The 12,124-nt window shown below is 43.2% G+C and overlaps 1 protein-coding gene across 2 annotated transcripts in view; it reads right to left on the reverse strand.

The window, feature by feature from the left end:
• Positions 1-12,124, reverse strand: part of SYNPR (synaptoporin) — a 140,632-nt gene that overhangs the window by 45,076 nt on the left and 83,432 nt on the right. Inside the window, exon 1 of one of the 2 annotated variants that reach the window (XM_053378319.1) lies at positions 11,669-12,033. The exons of the other annotated variant lie outside the window; for it this stretch is intronic. Within the exon in view, the coding sequence (XP_053234294.1) occupies positions 11,669-11,692 (24 nt within the window). The 5' untranslated portion in view covers positions 11,693-12,033. Of the gene's footprint in view, positions 1-11,668; positions 12,034-12,124 lie in introns of those variants that run through there. 2 annotated transcript variants of the gene reach the window in all.

A 12,124-nucleotide genomic window follows, 5' to 3' on the forward strand; every position in this document is an offset into this window, starting at 1 on the left:
CATTGATTTTTGGAATATTTATGAGTGTCAAACTGGAACCTATGTTTGGATGAAGGTGCATTTTAGAAATTCTCCAAATAAGTTCATAAATAAGGTCACTGCAGTCACTTTATTTCATTTCATTATTTTTTTTTGTAGCAGCAGCTTTGTTCTTAGATTAGCATAGTGGTTCCCTCCCCTCCCTATTCCTAGAAACTGCTTTATACATCTATTGACATCTCTTATAGAAAGCTGCCTTACACTGAGTCCAGCCATTGGCCCATCTGACTTGGTATTGTCTGGCGCTGTGGGTTAAACCACAGAGCCTAGGACTTCTTGATCAGAAGGTCAGTGGTTCGAATCCCCGCCACAGGGTGAGCTCCCGTTGCTCGGTCCCAGCTCCTGCCAACCTAGCAGTTGGAAAGCACGTCAAAAAAGTGCAAGTAGATAAATAGGAACTGCTCTGGCAGGAAGGTAAACGCCATTTCCATGCACTGCTCTGGTTCGCCAAAAGCGGCTTAGTCATGCTGGCCACATGACCCAGAAGCTGTACACCGGTTCCCTCGGCCAGTAAAGCGAGATGAGCGCTGCAACCCCAGAATCGGCCACAACTGGACCTAATGGTCAGGGGTCCCTTTACCTTTACATTACACCAGGCATAGGCAAACTCGGCCCTCCAGATGTTTTGGGACTACAATTCCCACCATCCCTGACCCCTGTTAGCTAGGGATGATGGGAGTTGTAGTCCCAAAACATCTGGAGGGCCGAGTTTGCCGATGCCTGGTCTACACTGATGGGTAGCAGCTCTCTAGGGTTTCTGGCAAGAGGAAGTTGTCAACCCCACTGGGAGATCTCAGGGATTGAACCATGCAAAGCAGATGCTCTTTCACTCATCTCCAGCAATTATTGTACAGCAGCAATTCCCCAGAGCAGCAGTTGTAGATAACAGGAGGACTATATCAAGAAAATGCAGTGGGAATTCACCTTGGGTGGAGATTTTTTCAAAAACCTACCCAAGGAAATCAAATGGGTCAGAGAGGTGAATAGGAGACAAAAAAACCAAAAACCACAAACACCACACTGCCATATTTGCAACTGATGACTGTAAACGCTTAGTTATTATTATAGTAAAGGCTTCCATTGCATTATATTATTTATAAATTGAACTGCTCATTGGCAACCTTCAATTAAACCTAATCCAAGATGATGTCGAATTAATGAGGTTGCTAACTTCATTATCATCACGCTAGACGTTGCGCCAATTGTGAACATCACAGTCTATTTTAACAACTCCTCATTAATTTTATGTAGGAGCTCTTTGCAGAACTTGACACAAACGTTTTGTTACCCTCAGTTTCTCTTATTCTTCTTCACTGGAGCAGAAGTAAAAAATATGCGCAATTTTTTACCCATCCCGTTCGGGTAAGCATGTGCAATGTTAGTATCTTTGCAGTGCACCCAGTAATATGTTTCTTTCCTTGGTTAGCTGTTTTCAACACACTTCAGATTTTGCTTTTTAAAAAGTACAGCACACCATGTGTGATCTTTCCAGATATAGTTAAGGAAAATTCTTTCTGCTGTTACGTCACTTAATGGGGAATGAAATTGTGAGAATTATTTTATGCACTCAGCTAAAGGTAAAGGGACCCCTGACCATTAGGTCCAGTCGTGACCGACTCTGGGGTTGCAGCGCTCATCTCGCTTTATTGGTCGAGGGAGCCAGCGTACAGCTTCCGGGTCATGTGGCCAGCATGACTAAGCCGCTTCTGGCGAACCAGAACAGCGCACGGAAACGACGTTTACCTTCCCGCCAGAGCGGTACCTATTTATCTACTTGCACTTTGATGTGCTTTCGAACTGCTAGGTTGGCAGGAGCTGGGACCAAGCAACGGGCGCTCACCCTGTCACGGAGATTCGAACCACCGACCTTCTGATCGGCAAGCTCTAGGCTCTGTGGTTTAACCAAAAGTGCCACCCTACCTTTTATAATTTTTCAACAGAGGAAAAAAATTAAGGTCCTGATAAATGCAAAACAACATAAGACAATGTAAGTGTTAACTGGTAAAGAAAGCCACTTGTAAGCCACTTTGGTACCCCAGAAAAGCAGGACATGTATTTTGGTTTTCCGACCATGCTCAGAACTGAGCACAGAATTGTAGAGTTGGAGGGGTGGTTTCTTTGGGATGGTGGTGGCGATCTCCTTAAATATTTTATGGGGGGTTGGCTAGGAGTCGGCTCCAATGTTTGTAGCTGAGGGTAACACTTCACATATCCAAAGAAGTGCAGTTTACAAAACCTTGTCTTTAAACTCTTTGTCTTTTCCGCAAGAGTCAGCTATCCTTGTGGAAATGCTTAAATTTCATATCTCATCAAAAGTCTGGGTGAGAAGGAGTATTTTAGCCTGACACCAAAATCATATATTAGCATTGGCACCAGGAAGACCTCTCTCCCTAGCGAGACCTGCCTGGCCCCAACACTAATATCACCAGTATTTTGAAAGCGCATCACTAAAGTCATCAGTACTCAGCAAATAACAAATAAAGTAAATAATGAAAACATTTTTAGACCAGTCTTGAACCAAATATGAAACCAGGACCAATCTGAATCTCCCCCTCCACCCCACCCTACTCCCTTTAGGAGCTGTTTTCAGTGTGTGTGTCAGCGGAAACACGCATGCTGAACATGCATAAGTGGGGAGATGCCTGTACCATAAAGCTGTGAGCCTGTTCCATGGTTTTCCTGGTGGGTTGGCACAGCCAGATGCTAGCAACCCTATTATAGGAGCGTCATAGCAAACATCATGACCTTATAAGGGTATGCTAGCGATTGGACCTCACTGCACTGCCAACCCTGCGTGTGTGAGTGAGTCACACAACTGACATCGAGCCCAAGGCAGACAGCAAGTGTCTGTGTTTCATCCATCTACAGCTTTGCACTAGACACAGCCTTGGAGGAGTGATGCATTGATGAAGCACCCAGATTTCCCCCACCAGCTCCTGCTGGTACCGCATGCCTTGCGGTAGAAAAAGTACAACAAACCTATGGGTGTATTTATAAAAACATATCCTATGCTGCAATTTCATTTTTTAAATAAAAAAACCAGAGCAGTTTATAACCACTATATATAAAATTAGACCACATAAAAACTAAAATCACAGATCGCTGGCTAGCTACTGCAAAAAATATTTCTTTTTCTTAAAGGTCTGCATAAAAAAGAGGGTAGGATTCTATGGAGAAACTTGGAGGAGGGCCCTGTAGCTTAGAAACGTGCTTCAGATGCAAAGATCCCATGCTGAATCCCAAGAAGTGCAGTGAAAAAAATGACAATAAGGTAGCAAAGAGGGTGGGGTGGGTTGCGGGTACCTTGGAGAACCAAACAATGTCAACAGTACTGAGTTTGATGGACCAATGGTCCAACTCCATATAAGACAGCCTCATATGACCATAGACCTCCGCGTATTAAATATAGAGATGGTGATGGTAATACCAGTAACCAATTCTGGCATCTGTTTGCTTTTGGAGTTTTTCCCATAGGAAAAAGGCATGGGTGGAAATGTTGTGTTGGAGAAGTGGAGGGAAATCAGCATGGGATTCCTCTGGAGAGATTTAGGAACACCAGGCTCTTGGAATGTAGTGCCCTCCCCACATATCTTTCCTCCAACATCCGTCTTGATTTGTCTTCTCTGTAATAATCTGAAGAGCAGACCTGCGGAGGAAAACGCTGCGCTGGAGCTGGCCCCGAGACAGGGCTGTCTAGTGGTGATGCTCAGCGGTTGGGAGGGGAGGAACATCAGCTCTCAGAATAGGTCGGTGATAACAGGGCTCAGCAATTGATCCTGACATATTGCTATTCAGTGCATAAATGATTCACTCCTCCTCTCTTCTTGCAACAAAAATAAAAAGACTTCACAGGCTTGCAAAGTGCCAAGGTACCATTATGGAACGTAGAGTGAAATAGAATAACAGAACTGTAGAGCAGGAAGGGACTTCAAGGGTCATTTAGTCCAGCCCCATTGCAAGTAGATAAATAGGTACCACTCCAGCGGGAAGGTAAACGGCATTTCCGTGCGCTGCTCTGGTTTGCCAGAAGAGGCTTAGTCATGCTGGCCACATGACCCAGAAGCTGTACGCCAGCTCCCTCAGCCAATAAAGCGAGATGAGCGCCGCAACCCCAGAGTCGTCTGCGACTGGACCTAATGGCCCTTTACCTTTATACTACTACTACTATTAGTGGTGGTAGTAGTAATTAATTATTATTAGAGGCAATCCTTGGAGTATTGCAGTTTTGAGCTGTTTATGATGTACCAGAGTCATTTTGGATCTTGTGCTCCTACAATGCAGAGGTTAGACAATAAGGATAAAACTCCCCACCCCCCTTTTCATTGCTTGGAAAGCTTTAAAGAGTGACAATCTGCTGCCTTTTAGCACTGCATGCTAGGATCCCTTGACCTGGATGTTAGGACAGCACAAGGAGTGTGATCACACTAAACCTTTTATCAATGGAACACAGCAGGGAAAGTTCATGGTATCAGAAGGCGGCGGGGGGAGAGAATGACAGTCCAGTGGCAGCAGCTGTTAAGAAATATTGCCTTCTTCTCGGGAGCTAGTTGAAATTCTTGTGTGATCGTGACCACCTTGAGCTGTATGACAAAAGGGATATATATATAAATACCTTAAATCAATCAGATTGCATTGTGTTATAGCCATAATTGTTGCATCAGCCAGGTGTGAGCATTTCTGTTTGGACAGCTCCGTTTCAGACTTTTCTCAGGCCAGCTTCCTAGGATGTAAAGCAAAAGCTCTCCCTCCTTAGCAGTGGTAGATGTAAATTGATGCCACTTTTTAATTAGGAAAAGCTTGCACCCTAATCTCCTCACCCTTTTGGACTAAATCGCTCCAATATAACAAGTTGCCTGCACCCATCTGTTAACAGCTGCTGAAGCTATCAGATTGCTTTCGAGACATGCTGATACATAATGAGGCACAAAAGTTGAGACCGGGAATCAAGCTTCCTTAAAAGCACCATGGGTTGCATGAAGATTTTTGACGGCAAGACTGACACTGTTTAACAGGCATACAGCACCTCATTCATGCAACGCACAATCCGTTTATGGAATCTGCTGTTATGGGACATGGTGGTGAGTACTACCTAGAATCATAGAATCATAGAATCATAGAATCATAGAGTTGGAAGAGACCACAAGGGCCATCGAGTCCAACCCCCTGCCAAGCAGGAAACACCATCAGAGCACTCCTGACATATGGTTGTCAAGCCTCTGCTTAAAGACCTCCAAAGAAGGAGACTCCACCACACTCCTTGGCAGCAAATTCCACTGTCGAACAGCTCTTACTGTCAGGAAGTTCTTCCTAATGTTTAGGTGGAATCTTCTTTCTTGTAGTTTGGATCCATTGCTCCGTGTCCGCTTCTCTGGAGCAGCAGAAAACAACCTTTCTCCCTCCTCTATGTGACATCCTTTTATATATTTGAACATGGCTATCATATCACCCCTTAACCTCCTCTTCTCCAGGCTAAACATGCCCAGCTCCCTTAGCCGTTCCTCATAAGGCATCGTTTCCAGGCCTTTGACCATTTTGGTTGCCCTCCTCTGGACACGTTCCAGTTTGTCAATGTCCTTCTTGAACTGTGGTGCCCAGAACTGGACACAGTACTCCAGGTGAGGTCTGACCAGAGCAGAATACAGTGGCACTATTACTTCCCTTGATCTAGATGCTATACTCCTATTGATGCAGCCCAGAATTGCATTGGCTTTTTTAGCTGCCGCGTCACACTGTTGGCTCATGTCAAGTTTGTGGTCAACCAAGACCCCTAGATCCTTTTCACATGTAGTGCTCTCAAGCCAGGTGTCACCCATCTTGTATTTGTGCCTCTCATTTTTTTTGCCCAAGTGCAATACTTTACATTTCTCCCTGTTAAAATTCATCTTGTTTGTTTTGGCCCAGTTCTCTAATCTGTCAAGGTCGTTTTGAAGTGTGTTCCTGTCCTCTGGGGTGTTAGCCACCCCTCCCAGTTTGGTGTCATCTGCAAATTTGATCAGGATGCCCTTGAGTCCATCATCCAAGTCGTTGATAAAGATGTTGAATAAGACCGGGCCCAAGACAGAACCCTGTGGCACCCCACTAGTCACTCTTCTCCAGGATGAAGAGGAACCATTGATGAGCACCCTTTGGGTTCGGTCAGTCAGCCAGTTACAAATCCACTGAGTGGTAGCATAGTCAAGACCGCATTTTACCAGCTTCTTTACAAGAATATCATGGGGCACCTTGTCAAATGCCTTGCTGAAATCAAGGTAGGCTACATCCACTGCGTTCCCTTCATCTACCAGGCTTGTAATTCTGTCAAAAAACGAGATCAGGTTAGTCTGACATGACTTATTTTTCAGAAATCCATGCTGACTATTGGTGATCACAGCATTCCTTTCCAGGTGCTCACAGACTGTTTGCTTAATGATCTGCTCCAGAATCTTCCCTGGTATTGATGTCAGACTGACTGGGCGGTAATTATTTGGGTCCTCTCTTTTCCCCTTTTTGAAAATAGGGACAACATTTGCCCTCCTCCAGTCTGCTGGGACTTCGCCTGTTCTCCAGGAATTCTCAAAGATGACTGCCAGTGGTTCTGAAATCACATCTGCCAGTTCTTTTAATACTCTTGGATGCAGTTCATCTGGCCCTGGAGACTTGAATACATCTAGACTAGCCAAGTATTCTTGTACTATCTCCTTAGTTATTCTGGGCTGTGTTTCCTCTGCTGAATCATTTGCTCCAAATTCTTCAGGTCGGGCATTGTTTTCTTTATCGGAGAAGACTGAGGCAAAGAAGGCATTGAGGAGTTCAGCCCTTTCTGTGTCCCCTGTTTGCATTTCACCATCTTCTCCTCTGAGTGACCCCACTGTTTCTTTGTTCTTCCTTTTGCTACGAACATACCCATAAAAGCCTTTTTTGTTGCTTTTAACCTCTCTAGCAAGCCTGAGTTCATTCTGTGCTTTAGCTTTTCTGACTTTGTGTCTACACATGCTGGCTATTTGTTTGAATTCCTCTTTGGTGGTTTCCCCCCTTTTCCATTTTTTGTACACATCCTTTTTTAATCTTAACTCAGTTAAAAGTTCTTTAGATAGCCACCCTGGCTTCTTTAGGCACCTTCCATGTTTCCGTCTCATTGGTATTGCCTGAAGTTGTGCTTTTACTATCTCCCTCTTAACAAACTCCCAGCCATCATGAACTCCCTTTCCTTTTAGTATTACTGTCCATGGGATCTCACCCAGCACTTCCCTAAGTTTTATGAAGTCGGCTTTCTTAAAGTCGAGAAATTGAGTCCTAGTATGCTTGGCTGCTCCTTTCCGCTGTATAGTAAACTTCAGAAGAGCATGATCACTCGCGCCTAATGATCCTTCCACTTCTACCCCACTAACCAGGTCATCAACATTGGTTAGGACCAGATCTAAAATGGCTGTTCCTCTTGTAGCTTCTCCCACTTTCTGGACAATGAAGTTGTCTGCAAGGCCAGTGAGGAATCTGTTTGACCTTATGCTCTTGGCTGAGTTTGACATCCAACAAATATCCGGGTAATTGAAGTCCCCCATTACTACTATCTCCCTTCCTTTTGCATGCTTGGCCATCTGTTCCAGGAAGGCATCATCTATGTCCTCCGTTTGGCTTGGGGATCTATAGTAAACTCCCACAATGAGGTCACTGTTATTCTTCTCTCCCTTAATTTTGACCCAAATGCTCTCACTTTGGCTTTGAGGTTCTAAATCTTGGATCTCTTCACAGGTATACACATCCCTGACATATAACGCCACTCCTCCTCCTTTCTTGTCTGGTCTGTTTCTCTGAAATAGATTGTATCCCTCCATTATTACATTCCAATCGTGGGACTTATCCCACCAGGTTTCAGTGATGCCTATTATGTCATATTTAGTTTGCTGTACCAAGAGCTCAAGCTCATCTTGTTTATTTCCCATACTTTGCGCATTAGTGTACAGACATTGAAGTCCATTAATCATTCCCCCGTGTCTCTTATTTAAGGATTTTTTCCTCCCACCACTAGGTCTGCGTGCTGTTTGCTCCATTCGGTCTATGACATTTGGATGATCATCTTCATCAATTGATAGACTCCTACCTTCAGGAGCACTGTCTCCCTCCCCCACATTAGTCAGTTTAAAGCCCTCCTGATGAGGTTTCTGAGATTTTTTGCAAAAACATTCCTACCAACCGTTGTGAGGTGCAGCCCATCGCTTGCCAGAAGTCCATCTTCAAGAAACTGCATTCCGTGATCTAAGAATCCAAACCGTTCCTGTTTACACCATTTGCGAAGCCAGTTGTTCACTTCCACTATTTTTCCCTCTCTCCCTGGGCCACGTCGTTCAACTGGGAGGACAGATGAGATGACAATTTGTGCATTTAATTGCTTCAATTTCCTGCCCAGAGCCTCGTAATCTCTTTTGATCTTCTGGAGGCTATTGCTTGCAGTGTCATTGGTTCCCACATGAACCAAGAGGAAGGGGTATTTGTCAGTGGGTTTTATGATTCCTTGCAGTCGTTCAGTTACCTTAGTGGCTAGCCTATAAATCATTGTGTAAAGGCCAGTTTTTTTTGGGTGTGCGTGTAAAATTGGAATACTTTTGAGTTACAGACAGAAGCATCCTTTTTTATGTAGTGTGCATGCTTGAACTATATAACCTACGCAGTGCACACTAAGCTTCAGCATGTCATTGCACATGCTATTGTGTGAGTCACAGGTAGCTAATCTAGATGCAACTAGTCTACAAATCCCATCATCCTTGACCACTGATCAGCTGGATCAGGGACTGATGGGAGTTGGTGGCCCAACAGGATCTGGGGTGGGTGGGGTGATTTGGTTGGCTACTTCTAGTTTGAATGACTGAAGGATGCTTGCCCTGCCACCCGCACACCTGATAGCTGAGCCATAAGTGACTTGGTTGTTGTTGGCAGAGCAATAGGCTTTGTCTTCTATCCATCTCTGTGTGCAGTTCCTTCATCACACACTAGGACACAAGCACAGGTTCACTTAGCTCTATCTACACGAGCAAACAGAGAAGCTTTTCCATTCCTGATGAAGTCCACTAGCCTCTGCTACCCGACACGCTCCTGGCTTTATCCCTGCTATGATAATTTTTCAAATCAAAAGTTTTCAACTCTTAATGTAGCCCAAAACATAGTTGTGCTGTGTCAGAGGGCATGGTGAGTAAGGAGCCAGGAAGGTCTTCAGTAGACTACAGATGGTGCCTGTCTAATATTTCCGGGGAAGAAATTCCAAAGGGTAGCTGCCATCGCATTAAAGGCTTGAATCCTACATTGTGCAGACTGGACCTCCTGAGAAGATGAGATCTGCAGGAGGCCACCATGATTGGCTGGACATCTAAGGGTGTGACAGAATCTTTCAGATGATCCCAAGCTGCATAGGGCTTTATACACCAAAACCAGCACCTCAAACTTAGTCCAGTAGTTAACTGGCAGCCAGTGGGATTATTTCAACAGTTGGCTAACATGTTGGTGACATCCTGCCCCAGTGAGCAGTCGAGCTGCCGCATTCTGTCCCAGCTGCAGCTTCACCAGCTACAAGAGCCACTCAAGGACTTTAGTCAAACTGCAGGAGCACTGCTGAAACTTTTATATAGAGCTAGTCTAAGACGTCAGTGTGTTGACTCATATAGCAGTAAGCTATATAGGTGTACCACCCGTGCTGGTTTGGTTGGAATAAACTTTGGGTAACTTAAAAAAAGAAGAAGAAAACCCAGACACAGGTTTGTCACTCACCACCACCGAAAATAATGTGTGATATATCCTAGAGGACCTAGGTACAAATGGGGGTTCTCAGCTGCAAATGTGCAACTTGTTATGATCCTTGATCCACATCTCTGGATATCATGGATCTGATTGTCTTAGGTTTGTAAGGCATTGAAACTTGCACATGTGTGCAAGTGAGGCAAAATATTGTATCTGGTTCTGTTGCAAAACCAAGCAAGTAGTTCCTTTACTGTTCTTTCGTCCCCAATTAAAGTGATCCCATGTGCATGGAATAATGTTTTGGATTCCAGCTACGGAAGCATCTATGTTATCAATAGCAAGATGATGATGATTATGATGATGATGATAGGCTTGCAATTGCTAAAAAGAACACTAACTTGTTTACACTCCTTATAATAATTTTCTGAAATGAACGTGCTTGCTCATGCATTATCTAAAATATTTAGCATTTTTATATAAAGTTTCAGATTCTATTACATGATCACAAAAATGCTAATTGGTAACATTTATCGCCATGCGTTCAAATTACTGGTTTCTCCCTTCTTTCCGTTATGCTTCACTATCCTTTACACTTGGAGACCAGAAAAGGGGCACCCTGCAAAACTTATTAACATTGATTTTGGCTGAAGCAGGTGAGACTCAAAGAACTTTGGGTTATTTTCGGAGGAGGGGAATCTACAATGGGACAGCTTCAATTTAATCTCCATTCTAAAGTTGCTCCCCAGGAAATTTGGAACAGAAGGTTTTAAACTCCCCCTGAAAACCACTGTTGTGCTATTGTTTTCTTTCTGATTTTCCATTTAAATCAATGTCACCTTCCATACTTTGAACAATGCCATTTGACTGATACCATGATAGCAAATGTGTCAGGGTGCAGTTTGATGGATTAGTTAAGTGCTGAAAGACAACAAGGAAATCTCTGTTCATACATGTATTCTGATTGTTAACAGTGCCGAGCAGTAGAACAATTAATGGACTTTGCTTGTACTTTTCAAACACTTGGCATCAAAAGCCACTATTTCCAGGAGGAGCAAGAGCTACAATGCTCATCGTTACAAACCCAGAAATTCTATCGTGCAACTTAACCACTTACACACCGCTTGTTTTCCTTAGCTACAGAGTTACTGTACTGAGTCATAAATGTACACAGTATTACAATGCTGCATATCAAAATAAATGCTATATCCTGTGACTACATAGAATAAAGAATGTTTTCAATGAAAAGGTAGTATACAAAAACAAAACAAAACACAGTGAAATATTTAATGCACAAAAAAAATCTCTGCTTTACAGAAGGAATCCTGCATAGATTGTATCAGGTTAATAACATCTCCAAAGGTGCTGTTGATCTGCATTGTAAGAAATGGTCAGCTGCTGTGATACCATCACTTAACTATTTTGTTTTGCATAATACTATCCAATGGCAGCAAACATCTGCATCAAATTACAGTATGACACCATGCAACCTTTCCTTAATTTTGATATTTTTTTCAATATATTGCATTACTTTGTCCAAAAAAACTGCATTACTTTAAGAAAAGAAAGAAAAGTAAAATATTCTGAAAACACTTGGGCAGTACAGACCAAAGATTCAACGATAATTTTAAAATAAATTCTGCAATCTTTTTTTGTTTTTGTTTATAAACACATCACTACAGCTTCCTGAAGTGCAGAATAAGTTCACTAAAACAGTTCTCTCCCTCTACCCCAAAAAGCAGTATTCTTAATATACGTCAAGGAAACCCACAGAAACAAAATCACCTAAGATTAGGGTGCAGTTGCTAAGACAGAGAGATACAGATACACACAGATCAGTGTAACAAAGGTAGCTTTGGATTTTAAAATAAAAGAGTTCCTCTAGAGGAAAAAGAACATTGACTGGTTACAGTTGTTGTTAACTTACCGGAGCAAATATCACCATACACATTTACAAAAGGTTTTATAATCCAACTTCCCTCATCTGAAAGAAGACAAAATTTGGCTCATGCTAAAAATAGAGGCACCCCAAAAGCTCCTCAGTAGCCAGCAGTAGCTCCTGTCCCTGTTTTTATGAAGCAAATAAAAAGCAAGCAAGAAGAAGAAGAAGAAATCAATGCTCAGGGAAAGTGAGATGATATACCAATCAGGCAGCAGCTAGAGCCTTATTTGCTAGAGGGAGGTGGGAACGGTGGAGAAATGGTCTCATGTTATTAGAGAATGACTACACACAGTCTAAGGACAGGAATCTAATACTACTTTCTCCCTTGGTGGGAGAAGGGACCTGGCTGCTTTTGTAGCAAGTGCTCAGCTCTTGTCTAGGAAGTGCCACAGAGCTGCACAGATCATTGCTCAGACCTGTGAAAGAATTAGCTTTGCTTTG

Source organism: Podarcis raffonei, chromosome 2 (assembly GCF_027172205.1).
Source record: "Podarcis raffonei isolate rPodRaf1 chromosome 2, rPodRaf1.pri, whole genome shotgun sequence".
Taxonomy (NCBI): Eukaryota; Metazoa; Chordata; class Lepidosauria; order Squamata; family Lacertidae; genus Podarcis; species Podarcis raffonei.